The 21,239-nt window shown below is 45.0% G+C and overlaps 1 protein-coding gene across 16 annotated transcripts in view; it reads left to right on the forward strand.

The window, feature by feature from the left end:
• The first annotated feature begins 3,052 nt into the window (after window positions 1–3,052).
• Window positions 3,053–21,239, forward strand: part of MAP7D2 (MAP7 domain containing 2) — a 116,873-nt gene continuing 98,686 nt past the window's right edge. For 8 of the 16 annotated variants that reach the window (XM_009197312.4, XM_009197313.4, XM_009197316.4 and 5 more), the window contains exon 1: window positions 3,053–3,290. In XM_009197312.4, coding sequence (XP_009195576.2) covers window positions 3,164–3,290 — 127 coding nt within the window. In that variant the 5' untranslated portion in view covers window positions 3,053–3,163. Of the gene's footprint in view, window positions 3,291–3,410; window positions 3,517–21,239 lie in introns of those variants that run through there. The other 8 variants (XM_017954209.3, XM_009197318.4, XM_017954208.3 and 5 more) reach the window with 7 other exon arrangements.

Here is a 21,239-nt window from a genome sequence, read left to right on the forward strand (position 1 = left end):
AATTCAACAGATAAGTTGCACCCTAAGCCATAGTAGTAAGTAATAGATGGAGTAACAGAAGGATCAGAATAGATAGCTCAGAATCTAGCTCACCTACTATGGGAATTAGATACTTGATTTTTTTTTAAGTGGCTTCAAAAATTACTGGGGAAAGGATAGGTAAGCAGGTAGTGCTGACCAAACTACACTTCGGAGAGAAAAGTGGATTTGGATCTTTACCTCACACTAGTACAGAAAAATTGCTTGAGAGTAAAGCATTTTTTACCTTTTTTTTTTTTTTTTTTTTTTTTTTTTTACTATAAGCCTGAGAGCAATGGGGAGCATCTTGGGACTAGGGAAGTTTGTATTAAGACTTCTTAAAATGCAAACCATAAGGTGAAAAATTTATGGATTTTATCACTTCGTAACCATCATGAGATCGGATCAAGCAAGAACCATCAATGGATGCTAAATCTAGAGAGAATTTTTGACGAAGAGTAAGTACCTGCATAACCTTAAAGTGCCTCCCCACAGAGTGCTTATTGCAAGAGGAAAACTACCCCTACTTTGGAGGAACAGCCAATGGAGAGAAAATTATTGTATCCATGTTAAACTTACTTAAATTGGTAATTAACTCTAGTATGTGTGATAGAACATAATCTTAAGAAACACACATGGAAGTACTTGTAACTTACTCTCAAAACAATTGATTAAAAAATAGGGCAATATTATAAATGGAGTAAACATGTTAATAGGATTTTGTCATAAAAATTAAGGAAAATTGTACCAATCTTAAAAAGCTTAGTTGGCTAGGATAAAATATTTGCAACATTTAAACTGGAAATTATCTAGAATACAAGAAACGAAATCAACCAGAGTAGCCCAGTGGAAAGGTGGGTAAGGATTCAACAGGCAATTTACAGAAGGGTAAACCAGATAGAATGGCTAATCGTTTTGTGCAGATCTTGAGAACAGTGCCAAGCGAGGAAAAACAAATAGAATGATAGCTTTTATGCAATATCATTTATATACATTTAAAATACATGCATATCTTCACAACAGTATTTCAAAATTGCAGCTGCAAAGATATCAGAGGAGGTGTTTATAATTAGGGAGAGGAATGGAAAGTAAAAAGACCCCAAAAATAGAATAAAAGTAGAGAGGGATGCTACACACACGTGTCCATGAGCTCAAGAGTTGGATGAATTAAACTCACCAAAGGTCCCTAAGATAAAGAAGGAGAAAGTGACAGTTCCCACGCTCTTATTTGGCTTAATCTCTGTGTTCAGTTTTCATGACAGCTCAGGGTACCAGCCCCAACCTGCTCACTCTCCTACTCATTTATGTTTAAACTTTGCTGGCTTTCTCACCACACTCAAACCCTACTCCCGGCACACGTTTGGGCGTGTCAGGAACACGTTCATCACTAATTTTTTTTTGTGCCACAAAGGGACTGTTACCCAGCTTTGGCCAAGAGTAAAGGTGCCCATTCCTGAGAGTTTCAGCTTCACATTAAAAAAAAAATTAGGTATAATTAAGAGACCATAAAATTCACCCGCTTAAAATGTACGATTCAATAGTTTTTAGTATACTTAGTTATGCACTCACCATAATCCTAGAACATTTTCATCCAAAAAAGAAAACCTGTACCCATTATTCAGCTTCATTTTTAATCGTGTGTATCTCCCCCCAGGGGTGGTAATAAAACGTTCAGGCTCGTCACCTTCCAACAAGAAAAACGTGCAGCCTGGGGCTCCATGGGAACGGGTTATCACTTGGCAGGCCTGGGTAAACAGGAGGCTTGAGCTGGCCCTGCCAAGATGTCTTTTTCAATGTTTTTGAAAAGATAGTAAATGTGCATGGCAGTGGTAAAAGTGCCTACTTGGGAGGCAACACGTTTAGCAGTTTCTTGTGTGTCTTCTCGGAGAGAGCCTCCCCACAGAGGTTTTTTGTTTTGTTTTGCTTTTGAGACAAGGTCTCTGTTGCCCAGGCTGGAGTGCAGTGGCGTGATCATGGCTCACTGCAGCCTCAACCTCCCAGGCTCAAGCGATCCTCCCGCCTCAGCCTCCCGAGTAGCTGGGACCACAGAAGCGTCGCCATGCCCAGCTAATTTTTAAATTTTTTTTGTAGAGACAGGGGTCTCGAACTCTTTAGCTCAATCCGCCCGCATCAGCCTCCCAAAGTGTTGGGATTACAGGCGTGAGCCACCACGCCCGGCCTCATGGAGGTTTCAGTCAGCATTATTTTCGCCTCAGAAGAGGAAACAAATTGGCTGCGGAGTGGGGTGTGGTTGAAAGGCCTAGGTCGGCCTACGGCGCGTGCAGCTGCCTTTTCGTTGAAGGTCGACTCCAATAACCTGCTGCTGTCCCTCTCTGGGTGACCGCACGCTGAGGGTGGGGCGTCACTAAACACTGATTACCCGTGCGCCTCGAAAACTGGAACCTAACTGTGCTTGGAGGGCGGGTCCTCCGGCGTCTGCACGGGTGGCACTAGCCCAACTGGCACCCACCTGTGGGCCTAGCCAGAAATTGTTTCCAAGGCTGCATTGCTGAGTTTGCATGCAGACACCCAGTGTGTGTAAACGTGTGCGTACTGAGCATGTATGTGCGCGTTGTGTGCTCTGTGTTCACACATTGTGTTAGGATGTGTGCACGGTGAGAAACTGCACCCCACATCTATACATGCTTTGAGTGTATCTGCACTGTGTGAGAAGGTGCATTTATGCTGAGTGTGCACGTTGTGTGTGCATGTTGCATGTAAGCATCGTATGAAGAATTGTGTGCGTACGCACGCCTTCTGTGTGTGCACTGTGTACAGCAGTGTGTAAGGACGCGTGCACGCCCGTACGCGCTGTGTGAGGACTGTTGTGCACATTCCATGCACACGCTATGCGCGCTCGACGTGTGAGAACCGGTGAGCATATCGCACAAGCACGCCCTGCGTGCGCCGTGCGTGAGAACCGGTGCGCCTTTCGCACGTGCACGCCCTGCGTGCGCCGTGCGTGGAACCGGTGCGCCTATCGCACGTGCACGCCCTGCGTGCGCTCTGCGTGGGAACCGGTGCGCTTATCGCACGTGCCCGCCCTGCGCGCGCTCTGCGTGAGGACGCGTGCGCATGCGGACGCGCGCGGGTTCGGTGCGGCGCGGCGGGGTTGGCAGTGCGCCTGTGCGGCCGGCGCATCCCGATGGAGCGCAGTGGCGGCTTCGGGACGGGATCCCGGCCTGAGGGGACTGCGCGGGGAACCTCTCTCCCAGGGAAGATCGCAGAACCGGGAGCGGTGCGGACCTCTCAACCCAACTACAGGCCTCAAGGTATCCTCCCCAGAGTGTGGCGGGCGCCCGAGGGCTTCGGGTTCCTGTGGGGGGGGGGTGGGGGGGCGGGCCCGACGGCCCAGGGCAACGGTCCTCGAGCGTGGGGGGAAGGGGCATGGCGCAGAGCTGAGATAAATGCTCTTTCACCGGCCCGGGATCGTCTGGACGTGCATCCAAGGGCCGCACCCCTCTCTGTGCGAGTGGCGGGGTTCTTGGGGCGACCTGGGTGAGTGGGTACACATGGTGGGTGGGTTAGGGTGGGCGGCAGGTGTATTTGGGATGGAGGTGCCTGAGAGGGGGCTGGGGGTCCAGTCCTCGTCCTCGAGGAGCAGTCGGCATGGGGGTCGTTAGGGTAAACCGAGCGGGCTTCTGGGGTTGCCCCGGCCTCCGCGCGCGCCCTGCGTTCTGGGAAACGCGCGCGAGCGCCGCTGCAGCCTGCGGGGAAGGTGGCCCAGCTTCGCGCCTCTTGGCGTTCCCAGGGGGCAAAATCGGCGTGTCACCCGTTGGCAGAAGCAGATTAGCCTGGGCGGCCAGGCGTCTGCCCAGGACCGGGTGCTCCTCCCGCCCGGATGCGCTCCCTGTGGTCTCGGGTATGCTGCTCAGGTGACCCGGCCGCGGCCCCCTCTCAAGGCAGCGGGGCAAACAAGGTTCTCAGTCCTCCAGGCTGCAGATGTTGGAAGCCATGGAGGGCTGGTCCCTGGCTGCCCAGAAGCCAGCGAGGCAGTGGGGGAGACTGTGAGGACATTTGACAGGATTTTAGATAAGCGAGTCTGATGCTAACGTTCTGTAAAGTGGTTGCAGGTAGTGCGGGGGTGTAAGCAGCATGGAAACCGATTTCATGCTGTTTTTCCTGACAACATCTTTTTTCTTTATTTTTAGTTAATGATGCAGGCTATTTGAAAAACATTTTTTACTGCAGTCTAACATGCATTAAAAAAACCGCACAAAACTTTGATTCGATGAATTATCACATAGTGAAGATGGGAGTATTTTATATATGATGGGCCAAGAAAAGGAAAGAAATCAAAAGAAATGTTCTTAAAATATGCTTTTTCACGGGGTTGTGGGGGCGAGGGGTATTTTCTGATTGGGCCTTCAGTTGCATCATTCATAGAAGGAGGAGATAGCTTAAATCATTTCCAGTTCGTGTTTTTCATTATGCTTTTTTAAAGGCAGAATTCATTAACTGTCACAGGATAACGTTATAACTACCTTTGAAATGTGTGCTTTTGTTTTTATCCTTTTTGCTTGAAACACTCAAGCTGCATCTGCTAGGGAAGAACCTGGAAACTACCCACCAGAACGACCCTCCCTGGCAGAGGCGACCTTGTATAATAAAACATTGAAAAGGAGAGGTTGTTTCAGTTTGCATTTTTATTTGGTTGAGAGCTTAAATAATAGTTTATTTCAATGTTTTGTTGTACTCATGAGAGGTGGGGAGGGGCGGTACGATTGGGCCTTCATTGTATCTTGGATTTTATTCGAATAAAGGGGAGATTTTTTTTTTTTTAATGGAAACAAAATTAGGGGAAGGGGAGGAGGTATTTTTGCGGGGGAGATTCTTAATAAGTTCTGTTTGGAAACTACTGTAGAATCATTTAATGCACTCTTCTGATATTAAGATTAGCTTAAGACTATCTTCCTTCGTTTGAAATTGGAAATGTAGAAAAACATGTTGTGTGAAGGTTTAAAATGTGAAATAAACACCTATGTGCATTAAGGTTGGTATGGTAAAATTGGAATGTTCAATTTAGGTGCCAGGTGATACCACGATTTGTTCTTTGGGGGAGTTAGCAAGGCCGGGTACTTAAATAAAGTCTCCTTAGAAAAATTATGATTTTGAGGTCTTATAATAATCTGTCCTGGATACTGATCATTCTTGGTTACCCAGGCCCTTAGCATTTGGGACCCATTCCTAATGAGACTTAACCTGCTTTTCTAGAGAGTCAGCCATTTTTCCTAAGCTTGGGCTGGGCGCTGTGAAGGCTGCAAGACAGAAGGACCTGAGATGTTTAGGCTGTTCAACAATTTTGTGTTGCACAGTTGGGGGATATGAGTTGGCAAGTGGTTTTCCTGGGAGCTGTTGTAAAAGACAGCAGGAAAATACCGCTGGTGGTTTCGTCTAGCAACAGATTCTTCCGATATTGAAATCCTGTGCATGTTCCCATTACCCCCCAGTGATGCCTTCTTTCTTTCCTTTTAATTACCTCTGAATAGAAATTACCAAATCTGTTCATTTTAGTGCTTGTCTGATACACATAGTATAACAAATGAGCAAGTGCTTGTTTCAGTCTGCTTAAAAACCTTTAACCAGCAGATAGAATCACCAGATCTCTGCCATAACGTCAGACAGCATTACTGTCACACAGATCCTGTGTCCCCCTCAGACTGAAATACTCCCTTCTCCCATTTTTCCTTCAGGAATTCACTTCCTCTAGGTTCTCTCAGTCAGAATTAATGAAATTCCTCCTGTCTGTGCCTGCAGTACCTCCAGCCAAGCACTCTTCCTCTGCCTGTATTATATTAACCTTCATGCTCCTCTAGGCAGATGCTCATTGGGTATCTACTGTATGCCGGACTCTGCTGGCCATTGCTGTTACTAAAGCTGAGTAGATTGAGGTCCAGACTGCCTGGGTATGAATGTCAGCACTCTCTTCTTACTGTGTAATTTTGGGGAAGTTATTTGACATCTGTGAGCTTCAGTTTTCTCCCATTTAAAATGGGCTTTAGAAGCAGTTGTAAAGTATATCACACTTGCTGGATGCAGTGGCTCACCTGTAATCCCAGCATTTTGGGAGGCTGAGGCAGAAGGATCAATTGAGCCTAGGAGTTCAAGACCAGCCGGGGCAACAAAATGAGACCCTATCTCTAGGAAAAACAAAAAACAAAAAAAAAACAAAACAGTTGGGTGTTTACATGAGTAGCCTGTACACATGTACACATGCCTGTAATCCCAGCTACTCAGGAGACTGAGGTGGGAGGATCACTTGAGCCCTGGAGGTTGAGGCTGCAATGAGCCATGATGGCCAATGCACACCAGCCTGGGCAAAAGAGTGAGACTCTTGTTTCACACACACACACACATACAAATAAGGGGGCGGGAGTTGCTGAAGAACAATGCTGGGAGACAGAGTACTGTCTTGAGGATGAAGGAATTAATGTCTGTAAAGCAGGCCTGACACACAAGTGCTCAAGCTGGTGCATTTCCTCTATTGGATCATTAGCTTGAGAGCAAGGCCTGGGTCCAGGTTATGGGTACCTCTCTCCGTGCTGCCTGGTGCAGGAGGTGACTGTATCGTCATCCTACCCCTCCTTAGGGTTTTTGTGTACAGTAGGTCTCTGACCATTGTTTCCCAATCGCATCATGCTGGGAGCAGATACGCTGGGTTGAGTGCTCATAAATCACTGATGAGTTGTATTAAAGAAATGTGTTGGTGGAGAAGTTTGAGATAATGGAACTGTAAAGCATGTTTCCTGAGGCCCATTGAGTTTTCCAGTGCATTCTACAGATACATACTGTTATTTAAATTTTTTTATTTTTTATTTTAATAGCTTTTGGGGTACAAGTGGTTTTGGGTTACATGGATGAATTGTATAGTGGTGAAATCTCAGTTTATCATGTCCCAGTCACCTGAGTAGTGTACATTATTTACTGAATTAAACTCCTTTGCCCCTTGTTCCCTAGGAAGGAGGGAATTGCTTTGCCATAAGATGGCATTTCTTCATGTCCTTCCATCTGCATATCTTCATCCCCTGCCCTGGAGCATGAGAATGTAGAGGTACAAACTGGAAGTTCAGGATAACCTCCCTCAGGGGTTCACAGTAGGGTGAGGGGCCGGACACGATGGCTCATGCCTATAATCACAGCACTTTGATTTTTCTTTTTCTTTCTTTCAAATCCTTTCTTTTCTTTCTTTCTTTTTAAATGAAGTCTCACTCTGTTGTCCAGGCTGGAGTGCAGTGGCGCAGTCTCGGCTCACTGCAACTTCTGCGCCACCGTGCCCAGGATCCCAGCACTTTGGGAGGCCAAGGCAGGTGGATCACTTGAGGTCAGGAGTTTGAGACCAGTCTGGCCAACATGGTGAAACCCTATCTCTACTAAAAATACAAACATTAGCTGGGCCCAGTGGCACACGCTTATAATCCTAGCTACTTGGGAGGCTGAGGCATGGTATCGCTTGAACCCAGGAAGCGGAGGGTACAGTGAGCTGACATCGTGCCACTGTACTCCAGCCTGGGTGACAGAGCGGGACTCTGTCTCGAAAGAAAAACAAAATAGGGTGGGGCCCAGAGACAGAGAGTAGATGGTTATTGGAGGCTGGGAAGGGTAGTAGGGGGTGGGAGGGAGGTAGGGATGGTTAATGGGTATAAAAAAATAGAATGAATTAATAAGACCTAGTATTTGATAGCACAACAGGGTAATTATAGTCAATAATAACTCAATTGTACATTTAAAAATAACTAATAGTATGATTGGATTGTTTGTAACACAAAGGATAAATGCTTGAGGGGGATGGCTAATCCATTTTGCATGATGTGATTATTTCACATTGCATGCCTATACCAAAACATCTCTTGTACCCCGGAAATATATGCACCTGCTACCTACTATGTAGCCACAAAAATTAAAAATTGTAAAATAAAAAAGAAAAGTAGGGTGGGCCCGAGTAGCAAAGGCGTTGGGTCCCCAAGAAATCGGAGTTCTTCATCCTTTTTCAAAGTTGTGTTTAAAACCATTTTTGAATGCTTTAATCCTAAAATTGTTCAGATCACCGGGCGCGGTGGCTCACACCTGTAATTCCAGCACTTTGGGAGGCTGAGGCAGGTGGATCACGAGGTCGGGAGTTCAAGACCAGGCTGGCCAAGATGGTGAAACCCCGTCTCTACTAAAAATACAAAAATTAGCCAGGTGTGGTGGCAGGCGCCTGTAAACCCAGCTACTCGGGAGGCCGAGGCAGGGACTTGCTTGAACCCGGGAGGCGGAGGTTGCAGTGAGCCAAGATTGCGCCACTGCACTCCAGCCCAGGAGACAGAGTAAGACTCCCATCTAAAAACAAAGCAAAACAAAACGAAAAACCCAAAAGCTTTTCAGATAAGGAAGAACAAGAGAACAAGTTGAGTTTGTGTCTCTAGAGTCTCTTTGGTAGTGGGAAGGACCACAGACTTCCTACAAAGTTGTATTTGGTTTATGGCTCCTGGCTTTATTTACTGATAGCAGCATAGGACTTGGACTTAGCAGGACCTTCAGGGCAAACTGCTGAAAGTCTTTGTGATTTCCCTTCTGATATCCTAGCCATGGTGACATAGCTGCTCAGAGTCTGTCATGTCTAACCCTGCTTCTTCTCCAACGTGAAAGGATGTTTTCCTCTCTTTCAGGTGCCCCATCTTCTGCAGTGGCTAGTGTTTTGAAAGAACACTTTGTCTTCTTGTAGTAATTACATTGATTGACTTACAAAACAGAAGGATTCACAAGGTTGATTTGGGCAGGGGAGAGATGGAGATTTCTGGGGGTTGTTGGTAAATATCCTGGTGGGTCTTGTTGAGAGGATTTAATGAGATATATTGGCTGGTGATACAATGATACTGCCTGGTGTTAGGGGGCTGTTCATGTGCTAAGTTGGCTCTGGCAGCAGTTCCAGGATTTGAAAACTTCCCATGGCCCTGCCCTCCGGCCTCTTTTGAAAGGAATTTTACCAGAAGGATGAGGGGGTGGTAGAGGGCAGCCGCCCTTAGGGAGGGAGTATCCACTGTCCATCTCACATCTGAGTTGGCCACATTTAAATGTGGAGTTTACTGTCTTGGCATCTGAGGCTCTGGGACTGACTAGGCCTTGGGATCCCGCCTCATCTGCCTCTGAGGTCAGTCTGAATGCAAGCCCTGATCTGCTTTTCTGTTGGGAAGCATTTGTTTTCTTCTTGCCTAGGAACTTTTTCTGTTTTTAAAAGCCTCGTGATTAGCAGAGTTTGGGTTGTCATTTAAGCGAAAGGAAAACAGGTATGAGTGAGCCACATGCATGCAAAGCATTTGAGGGAACAGCAATCATGCCAAATGCCTGCGATCCTTGGAATGACAGGGTCTGTCCCCAGGGCTCCTAGCTTCTGAACTGTGCTGGGTTCGTTCACCACCTAAAAAGACTTGCTTTTCCTCTCAGTGCCAAATAGGTTGGTGCCTTGCAGCCCCCAGGCAACCCTTTGGAATGTTCCTTGCTCCTTTGTCATCTCACCCTCTTCATCCCTCCCACCCTCTGTGTTTCTGTAATAACAGCTTTATGGCTGGTCGCAGTGGTTCACACCTGTAATCCTAGCACTTCAGGAGGCCGAGGCCCACAGATAGCTTGCACTCAGGAGTTCAAGAGCAGCCTGGACAACTTGGCAAAACACTGTCTCCATAAAAAAATACAAAAAATTAGCTGGGCGTGGTGGCACATACCTATAGTCTCAACTGCTTTGGGGCTGAGGTGGGAAGATTGCTTGAGCCCATGAGGTCGAGGCTGCAGTGAGCTGAGATTATGCCACTTCACTCCAGCCTGGGTGACAAAGTGAGAGCCTGACTCAAAAATAAAAATAAACAGCTTTATCATCTCTATAAAATTCATATGCCATATATTCTACCCATATAAAATGCACAAATCAATGGTTTTTAGTATATTCACAGAGTTGTGCAGCCATCGCCACAATCAATTTTAGAACATGTTCACCATCCCACACATTAACATTCTTCATTCCCCCAGCCTCACAACCACTGATCTGTCTATATAGAGACCTCGAGACTTCTGCCGGGACAGTCTTCAGCCTTTGGTGCAGACACGCGTTGCAATTGCCTAGAAGTCTGTGGGTGGGTCTTCATGCATTAGAGGTTTAGAAACGAGTATTCTGCATACTCTGTCCTTCAGGTCCAAGACGCGCTTTTACCCTGAAGCCTTGCCTTTTCACCTCCTGTGCATTCCCACTCCGCAGGGCCTGCAAAGCACTCAGAACCTGAATGTAACATACATAGCAGTCTGCAGTTATAATATACTGCACATGTTCATTTTAGCTTCCCAGACAGTAATGGCCGCTAATTGTTGAGCACTTGTGTGCCAAGAATCAGTATAAGCACTTATACATTATTTTACTTTCATCCTCACAATCACTTTATATTCTTTTTGTCATTTCAGAGACGTTTCAGTTATCTATTATTGTGTAACAGACTACTCAAAAACTTATTTCTCATAGTTCTGGGGGTTACCTTGGCTCACTGGAGAAGTTCTGCTGCTCCATTTGGGGTCACCTGGAGTGACTCATGCTGGTACAGTCTACTGGTCTGCTGGGAGCTCAGTTGGACTTGAAATGTCCAAGATGGTCTCTCATTGTCCAGGTACCTAATCACAGGGAGTCTGTCCTGGACTTTCTAACAGTGTGGCTGCTGTGCTTTGAATGAGGAAGCAGAAGTTGCCAGTTCTCTTAAGGCCTGCATTTAGAAGTCCCAGAATGTCATTTTTGCTGTGTTCAGTGGTCAAAGCTAGTCCCAAGGCCAGCCTAGATTCAAGGGGAGAGGAAATAGACTCCACCTCTTGATGTGAGGACAGCATGCACCTACTGGGAAAGGAGAAATTGTTAGTGGCCCTTTTGGAGAATATCTTCTGTAATAGGTAAGTACAGTCGTTCCTTGGTATCCGTTGGGGATTGGTTCCAGCACCTTTCCAGGACACCAAAAATCAAGGATACACAAGTCCCTGATATAAAATGGTATAGTATTTGCATGTAACCTATGCACATCCTCCCTTTTACTTTTTTTTTTGGTGGGAGTCTCACTTTGTCACCAGGCTGGAGTGCGGTAGCGATCTCAGCTCACTGCAGCCTTGACCTCCCAGGTTCAAGCAACCCTCCCACCTCAGCCCCTCCAAGGAGCTGGGACTATAGGCATACACCGCTATGTATGAAGCCAAGTTTGTTTGGTTTTGGTTTTTTTGAGACAGAGTCTCGCTCTTGTCACCCAGGCTGGAGTGCAGTGGCACGATCTGTGCTCTCTGCAACCTCTTGCTTCCTGGGTTCAAGCGATTCTCCTGCTTCAGCCTCCCAAGTAGCTGGGACTACAGGCACACACTACCACACTTGGCTAATTTTTTTGTATTTTTAGTAGAGATCGGGTTTCACCATGTTGGCCAGGCTGGTCTTGAACTCCTGACCTCAAGTGATCTGCCCACCTTGGCCTCCCAAAGTGCTGGGATTACAGGCGTGAACCACCGCGCCCCTCCCTCCCTTACACTTTAAATCATCTCTGGGTTACTGATAATACCTAATAAATGTAAATGCTATGTAAATAGTTGCTATACTGTGTTGTTTTGGGAATAATGACCAAAAAAAAAAAAAAAAGCCTGTACATGTTCAGTACAGGTGCAACCATCCATTTTATTTTATCTGAATATTTCTTTCTTTCTTTTTTCTTTTTAAGATGGAGTCTCACTCTGTTGCCCAGGCTGGAGTGCAGTGGCACAATCTCGGCTCACCGCAACCCGCTGCCTTCTGGGTTCAAGTGATTCTCCTGCCTTTGCCTCCCGAGTAGCTAAAATTACAGGCGCCTGCCACCACAACCGGCTAATTTTTGTAATTTTAGTAGAGACGGGGTTTCACCATGTTGGCCAGGCTGGTCTCAAACTCCTGACCTCAGGTGATCCACCTCCCAAAGTGCTGGGATTACAGGCATGAGCCACCACGCCCAGCCTTAATCTGAATATTTTTAGTCTGTGGTTGGTTGAATCCTTGGATATGGAACCATTGAATACAGAGGATTGATTATATGTTTTAATTAAGAAAGGTTATGTATTCAGCCAGAGGTGAGAGATTAAAAAAAGAAGAAAGGTTAAGATATTTGCCCAAGGGCACACAGTAAGTGGCAAACCAGGCCTCACACCCAAGTGTGTTTGACTTCAGAGCTGAGGAAATTTTTTTTTTTTTTTTTTTTTTTTTGAGATGGAGTCTCGCTCTGTTGCCCAGGCTGGAGTACAGTGGCATGATCTTGGCTCACTGCAACCTCCGCCTCCCGGGTTCAAGCGATTCTTCTGCCTCAGCCTCTTGAGTAGCTGGGACTACAGGTGTGTACCACCATGCCTGGCTAATTTTTGTGTTTTTAGTAAAGATGGGGTTTTACCATGTTGGCCAGGCTGGTCTCGAACTCCTGGCCTTGTGGTCCACCTGCCTTGGCCTCCTAAAGTGCTGGGATTACAGGCGTGAGCCACCATGACTGGCCCAGAGCTGAGAATTTTTAACTTCCTGTGCCACTGTGCCTCCACGGATGGATAATAAACTCCTTTTGCACGTGAGCTGTGTCTCCCACATCTGCTATACCCCTCTGAGGATCTAGCTCAGTACTGTCTAGCCACATATTACAAAGATCTTGTATGTCTTTTACTTAGTACACAGTTGTTTTTCTCCCCAAAGGCGATGGGGATCTCATTTCTTAGAATTTACAGCAAAAATATTATTAAAATGCTTAGAGGAAGAGAAGTTCCATTTAATGGAATTTCCTAGTTTACGAGGAATGAACCCCCCATCCTCCCTGTGCCCACCATTATTGTTAAGGATCTGAAGATATCCTTAATTGGCTTCCTGCCTTAGGACACTGTGTTGGGTATGCTTGAGGCTCTTGCTGTAACTCCGGTCATTGCTCTAGAAGGACCCTGGAAGATTCTCTGATACTCTAGGCTAGTGTGTCTCAAACTAACTCTGGTAAAGGAGCAGTTTTTTTGTTTGTTTGTTTGTTTGTTTTTGTTGTTGTTTTGTTTTGTTTTTTTTTTTTTTTTTGGTAAATTTCCAATCTGTTTTTGACCAATACCTTGGTAAAACACAGTAAAGAAAATTATATGAAAGACATGGAAAATACAAGTCCCAATTTTTAAATAGCAGGTTAGGTTAAATATTAGATTTAAAGAGCTCATTAAGTAACAGAATAGTCTGTGCAGTTGCTGTAAATGTTTCTAAATGCATGCTCTCAGCGAGGTGCGGTGGCTCACACCTGTAATCCCAGCACTTTGGGAGGCTAAGGCAGGCAGATGACTTGAGGTCAGGAGTTCAAGACCAGCCTGGGCAATATGGCGAAACCCTGTCTCTACTAAAAATACAAAAATTAGCCGGGTGTGGTGGCGCGTGCCTGTAGTCCCAGCTACTTGGGAAGTGGAGGCACGAGAATCGCTTGAACCAGGGAGGCAGAGGTTGCAGTGAGCTGAGATGGTGCCACAGTACTCCAGCCTGGGTGACAGAGTGAGACTCTGTCTCAAAAAAAAAAAAAAAAAAAAAAAAAAGAAGCATGCTCTCAATGTATGCCTTTATTCTTTATTGCAGACTGATAATGAATAATAAAGAGATTGTGCTCCCTCCCCACAGCCCATCAGGGTTAGGCTGCTCAGGGTTTCCTGAAAAAAAAAACAAAAACCTAAAAAGGAGAGACTGGCACCTGTCCACAGGACACACTTTGAATAGCTCTGCTCTGGACCAGCATTTCCCAAAGGATATAGTACATAAGAGGGTTTTAGATTACATGTGGACAAACTTATCTTTTTAACTTTAGGTTAATAGTTCTGTTGATTCTTCAGTTTATTTTAAAACTACAACTAGTACATCACACTATAGTTTCTGAATATTTTCGGAATGAGTAAAAAGTCAAAAAAATACAGAAACTAAGCAAAAATAAGTCAATTTAAAGAAAAAGACTATCCACTGGGCCTGGTGTCTAGGAAAAAAATTTTAAAAAGAAAAAGAGCAAATAATAGAAGTCAGTGGTGGCTAATACAAATAGGATGCTAGCCACATATGTAATCTTAATTTTTCTAGTGGACACATTAAAAAAAAGAAAAACAGGCGAAATTAATATAATACAGTTTATTTAGCCTAGTATATTCCAAAATATTGTCTTTCAGCATGTAATTAATTAATTAATTTGGGGGGGGCGGGAAACAGAGTCTCTCTGTATCCCCCAGGCTGGAGTGCAGTGGCATGATCTCGGCTCACTGCAACCTCTACCTCCCTGGTTCAAACGGTTCTTATGCCTTAGCCTCCCAAGTAGGTGGGATTATAGGCACGTGACACCATGCCTAGCTAATTTTTGTATTTTTGGTAGAGACAGGGTTTCCCCATGTTGGCCAGGCTGGTCTCGAACTCCTGACCTCAAGTGATCCACCTGCCTTGGCCTCCCAAAGTGCTGGGATTACAGGTTTGAGCCACCGCGCCCAGCCCCTTCATCCTCTTATATACCAAGTTCTCTACCTCAACCACACTTTGCTTCCTCAAAGTAGGTAAAATTTGGCAAAACAAACAAACAACCCTGGCTTCACCTGTGTGAAACTAGGTCCTTCACAATCCTCTCTAAGGATGAGCATTCCTTCTCTCTCTGCTCAAAGAACCAGACAGCACATTAGATTTCATCATTTTCCCCACCGCCCTCTGCTCTGGGCTACCCCGAGCTTGCCGCCCTTGCTGTCAGTACTAAACCTCCAAAGTTCATCAGCTCTGTGTGTAGTCCTTTTTTTTTTTTCTCTGTGTATAGTCCTTTTTTTTGCTTTGTAGAGGCAGGGTTTCGCTCTGTTGCCCAGGTTGGAGTGCAGTGCTGCCATCACAGCTCACTGCAGCCCCAACCTCTCAGGCTCAAGCGATCCTCCCACCTCAGCTCCCAAGTAGCCAGGACCACAGGTGAGTGCCACCATGCCTGGATCATTTTTGAATTTTTTTTTTTTTTAATAGAGACAGGTCTCATGCTGGGATTACAGGCATGAGCCATCTCACCTAGCCTCAGCATATAATTAATATTAAACATTACTAATGAGATATCTGGCATTCTTTGCATCAAGTCTTTGAAATTCCGTGTGTATTTTACACTTCTAGTGTGTCTCCATTTGGACTGTTTGCGTTTCACGTGCTCAATAGCCAGCTGTGGCTGGTGGCTACTGTATTGGACTGCATTGACCTAGAACATTTCCATCGCGCAGGGAGTTTTGTGGTCTACATTGAGTCTCACGGTGACTAAGTATTCAGTGTGATGACTATGCTGTCAAGTATGGTGTGAAGCACAGTATGTGTGCTGTGGTAGTGAGTCCAGCTTGGATCTCTTCTGCATGGATGTAGAGGAAATGGAAACACACTTTGATGAAATGGGCTCCCCCATATGAGGCCAAGCAGGCCTGGACCCCCAGGCGTTCGAAGGGATAACCTGATTTTGCTTTTCCCAGCCTGGGTGAAGGGAGTGCACCGAGGCTGTGACTAGTGGGTCCTCACACAGATCATTGTCTTGGGGACCTGATAGACTGTGGAAAGGGGATGGACTTGGCTTTATGGGAATTATTAAGCTGTTATCGAGGAAAAGTGCTAAGGTTTGAATGTCCATTCCAAAACTCATGTCAAAATTGCCATTGTAATGGCATTAAGAGATGGGACCTTTAAGAAGTGAGTAGGCTATGGGGCTCTGCCCTCATGAATGGATTATTGTTGAAAGTGGGTTCGGTTTGGCCCCCATTTGCCTTCTCTGTGTCGTGGGCTTGCTTGCCCTTCTGCCATGTTTTGATGCAGGAAGAAGGCCCTCACCAGATGCCAAGCAGATGCTGACACCACCAGCATCCAGAATTGTAAGCCAAGTAAATTTCTGTTTGTTATAAGTTACCCAGTCTGTGGTATTCTGTTATAGCCACTGAAAACAGATTAAGACAGAAAGCATAGTATTGAAAGACATGGAACCATAACTGTGGGAGGAGAGAGCTGTATTAGCCAGCTTAGGAACTCCTGGGTTTGGTGTTGGGGTCGGAGTAAGGAATCCCTGCTGCTGGGTAGGGTCTGCTGAGTTGGGATTCTATGGACTCCGTGAGGTTGGATCTGGTCATCTCCCCTAGCTGGTGTCATGTCTTCCTAGTGCCTTGTCCACAGAAGCCACTTGCTGATTCTGACCAACAGGTACTGATTGACTGGTAGGACAGATGCCCTAACTCTGGGACCCACACTGTTAAACAGGAAAGTTCCAGTGTATATGGGCTGGTTCTACCTCCATCTTTCTAGATTTGATGTGAAAGAGATACCATTAGTTACAGATGGCTTTAGTGGACTGATTACCCAGCACCTGCTTCAGGGCCTGCAGGATGAGCCCCTTCCCCGACCAGCCTGTCTCCTTCCTAAGCAGTTGGTCTGTCTTCACCATTGGACACTGATACCTTCAGAGTTGACTCTTGGTTTAGCAACTCAACCAGTGTGGTACTCTGGTTGCTATGGTAGATGTATGGGATTAACTTCCTTTTCAGCTCCATTTTTTATCCCTACCCTTGTTTTTCTCTTTCTCTCCTACTTTCTGTATTTATTTCTACTGTATTTTATATAAGCAGTCTTAATCCTTTCTGGAAGGAGGGAGGGAGGACAGGAAATGTCTTTGCAACTGGAGTCTCACCAGGCACCTGCAGCCCTTTATTAAGCAGTGCTCTATGTCTCTGTTTCAGAACAACACCTTAAAATGTGCTGTTAACTTGAAGTAACCATCTGAATCGTAAACTGGGCAAGACCGAATTCTCCTGCTATGCTTATTCTTAAAAACAGCCCCCCATGGGGTTCCTGTATGTTCTCTTCCTTCAATACCTAGCACATTTTCAGCACTACGCTTACCAGAGGGAAAGTGTATTGCTCATGGGGATAGCATCACCTCTTAGCAGGTTTTGCTCTTTTCTACTCTATTAATTGTATTTGTTTAGTTTTCTTGATCACCAGTCAGGGGTGACAGTGGGTAGTGAAATATTGTGACAGCCTTCAGTGGAAGCTCTCCTTGTACCTGGGTAATTTTTTCCCCCAGTGGAGATATGTGTTATGAATAAAATTTAGCATTGATCATTTTCATTAGCTGGGTAATAAATATTTTTAAGCAGTTGTAGTTATGTCTACAGACCAAAAGCTCTTTTTAAAAAATCACTAATTCTAGGCCGGGCATGGTGGCTCATGCCGGTAATCCCAGCACTTTGGGAGGCCAAGACGGGTGGATCACCTGAGGTCAGGAGTTCGAGACCAGCCTGGCCAACATGGTGAAACCCCCTCTCTACTAAAAATACAAAAATTAGCCGGGTGTGGTAGTGCATGCCTGTAATCCCAGCTACTCGGGAGGCTGAAACAGGAGAATCACTTGAACGTGGGAGACGGAGGTTGCAGTGAGCTGAGATTGCGCCACTGTACTCCAGCCTGGGTGACATAGTGAGATTCCATCTCAAAAAAAAATAAATAAAAAATTAAAAATTATGAATTTTAATTGCCATTTTCTTACTGCAAAACATGTTCCTGCTCTCCCTTTTTCCTCTCCTCACCCACCTAGATTTCCACTTCACTTGATTTTACTTTTGTCAGTCACAAATTTTTTTTCTGAAGAATAATTGCTGCTTCTTTTTTTTTTTTTTTGAGACGGAGTCTCGCTCTGTTGCCCAGGCTGGAGTGCAGTGGCTGGATCTCAGTTCACTGCAAGCTTCGCCTCTCGGGTTCACGCCATTCTCCTGCCTCAGCCTCCCGAGTAGCTGGGAGTACAGGCGCACACCACCACGCCCGGCTAATGTTTTGTGTTTTTTAGTAGAGACAGGGTTTCACCGTGTTAGCCAGGATGGTCTCGATCTCCTGACCTCGTGATCCGCCTGTCTCAGCCTCCTCCCAAAGTGCTGGGATTATAGGCTTGAGCCACCGTGCCCCGCCTGCTTCTTCTTAATAGTCCATTGAGCTTCACATATCCCTAATCTTCTGGGATGAGATCAACCCTTTTTATAGAAGAACAATTAAGTGAGAAAAATGGACTGTTTCACTATACCTTGTTCAACTTTAATTTCTCTTAGTTGTGTTTTAGTTTCTCTGTTTCAACCGAGGGGCCCAAGGGTTCTCAGTGCCTTTCTACTTGGGAGTGTTGAATGTCCTTTGTGGTACATGGTTTTATCTTTACCGCTTAAAAATCAAAAGGATTATTTACACTTTGGCATGTAAAGATTATATTAGAGCAAACAGCTCTTAATTCAAGCAGAGATAAGACATGTAAGGTACAACACTGTCCAATAGAACTTTCTGTGATGTTGGAAATGTTCTAGGTCTGAACTGTTCCATATGATGGCCACTAGCCACATGTGGCTGTTGAGCACTGAGGAACTGAGTTTTTAATTGTTTCTAAATTTTAAAAAATTAAATTTCTATCAGCACATATAGTAGTAGCTTCTGTATTGGACTGTACAATTAACTAGATGTTGACTAACATCGACAGATTAGGATCAGGAATGAGGAATGAGTTTCAGATCTCAAACAAGTTACTTCAAAGCCATCTATTCTTGGTTTCTCCTGTACAGGCTTTGGTATTTGGCACTTGTCATTCAACCACTCTCAGATGCTGGTAGGCCACCAAGAACAGAACCAGCAGTTAGCTCCTTGACACTGTATCAGGTCTGTAGGACAATGATTGAACTCGTAGACAAGACTTGTTCCTGGCTCTGTGGTGGCCCTGGAGTGCCCACAGTCAGCCAACCCTCTCTGTCCCTGTCTCAACTTTTCAACCTGGCACAACTGAAGAGTAAAAACTGGAGCCAGGGTCTTTGGTTTCACAACTTGATTGGAGATACCAGATTGACTTAAAAGCCATTACCAAACCATTAGATAAAACCAGTAGCTAGCTATACAGGATTTGGGTGAGCTGTGGGCAGAGCTTTTCCGGCAAAAGGTTGGCAGGGACCTCAACCACACCCTAGGCCAGAGAACCCCATGGCAGGAAGTGAGGTTGGTGGGGGCATTGGATGCCTCTGCTGAGTTAATCATGTTCCTTATTCTCTAGCAAGTACTCGGTAAAATGGGTAAGTCTAAGCTCTTTCATTCTAGCTTGCTCCTTACAAACTGTGTCCTCAGACATTGGCCCCTAGAACTCAGTTGCTTGTCTGTACAATGAGATTGTACACAAGGTGATCTTACTGGTGCATTCCAACTCTGAGATGCTGTGATCCTCCACAGCTGGCCTAGGAAGCAGAGGGAAGTATATAGCTGCTATCCACCCTTCTTGTTAGTGGGATCACCAGCCACATAGCTTAGAATGACCCCCCTATTACAGCCAAACCTGAGGGTTTTGCCTCCTTTATCTCTCATGACCGCATCCTCATGGCCAGTGCTTTGGGTCAGACGCTGTCATCTAGAGCCTCACCAGTATCAGAAGAACCTTAGGGATCTCTGTCCCTCTGTCCAGGTCACCCTCCCTGTCATGGATCCATCATGTCATTCTCTTGCTTTAATCTCCTCTGACACTTGCCTAGCACTTCTTGAAGAGTGTATTCTAAACTGCTGTTGGAGTTTTCAGGCATGTTGGAATGGGGCTCCCATTTACCCCTGTACCCCCATCTCTCTGGCCTGTGACCACTCCTGCTCAGAATGTTCAGCACACTTTTCACCTGACTGCTAGTGTACGTGCTGTTCTCTTTGCCTGGAATTCTTTTCCTCTCTGCATCTGCCATCTTCATTCCTGTCTACCCTGTTCATCTTTCAGTACCTGGCTCACACCTCACCTCCTCCCTGAAGCCTTCCCCAACCACACACACTTTTGGTGATTTTTTTCCCTTGTTATTCATTTTCCATTACAGAATTGATTATGAAAATGCAGATAAATCATGTGCAAATAAAACTGGGATTGGCACTTGGAAACTAAAGTACACGAATCTTAAGTGCACAGTCTGATGAATTTTTATGTATACAACCATGTAACCCACACCCAGATCAAGATGTTAAATATTTCCAGTACCCAGAAAGCTACTTCATGCCTCCTCTTAGTCAATACTTCTCTCAAAGGTAACCACTATTCTCACCTCTTTTCACTATAGATTTGCTTCGCTTGTTTTTAAATTGTATTAAAATAGATTCATTTCGGAGATACTTTTTTATTGTGATAAAATATATGTAACATAAAATTTACCATTTTAGCAATTTTTAAGTGTACAGTTCCTTGGCATTAAGTACATTCATGTTGTGCAGCCACCACCACCATCCATCTCCAGAACTTTTTCATCAAGTATATCCTTTTTTGTGTCTGTTTTTTTTTTTTTCCCCTACTTGACATTATGTCTGCAAGATTCACCTATGTTATTACAGGTACCAGTGGTTCATTTCTTTTTATTTCTGAGTAGTAGTACTTTGTGTGACTATACCACAATTTGTTTTATCAATTCTCTTGTGGATGGACATTGTTTTTCTTTTTTTTTCTCCAGTTTTTTATTCTTTTGACTAAAACTGCTGTGAACATTATGCTTATGCAGATACCTTGATGCCCATACATTTCTATTGGGTACATACCTAGAAGTGGAATGGGATCTGAAATGTCACTTCATAGATTCTATATAAAGAGTGTTTGTAACCTCCTGAATCAAAACATAAGTTCCATTCTGTGAGATAAAATGACACATCACAAAGCATTTTCACAGATAGCTTGTTTCTAGTTTTTATCGCTTGATATTTGATTTTTTTCTTATAGGCCTCAATGGGCTCAGAAATGTCACCTCGTAGATTCTACAAAAAGAGTGTTTCCAACATGGTAAATCAAAACACAGGTTCCATTCTGTGATAGGATAGGCATGTGTTCAGCATTAGCGGATATTGCCAAACCATTTTCCAAAGTGGCTTATATTCATTTATTGCTGCTATAACAGATTATCACAAACTTTAGTGGCTTAAAGCAAAATAAATTTATTATCTCATAATTCCGAAGGTCAGAAGTCTTAAAATCAAGGTGTCAGCAGAGCCTTTCAGGAGGCTTAAAGGGAGAATCTGTTTCCTTGTCCTTTCCAACTTCTTTTTTTTTTTTTTTTTTTTTTGAGACGGAGTTTCGCTCTTGTTGCCCAGGCTGGAGTGCAATGACGCGATCTTGGCTCACTGCAACCTCCGCCTCCTGGGATCAAGCGATTCTCCTGCCTCAGCCTCTCCTGAGTGGTTGGAATTACAGGCATTCACCACGACACCC

This window comes from Papio anubis, chromosome X, assembly GCF_008728515.1.
Source record: "Papio anubis isolate 15944 chromosome X, Panubis1.0, whole genome shotgun sequence".
NCBI classification, from domain to species: Eukaryota; Metazoa; Chordata; class Mammalia; order Primates; family Cercopithecidae; genus Papio; species Papio anubis.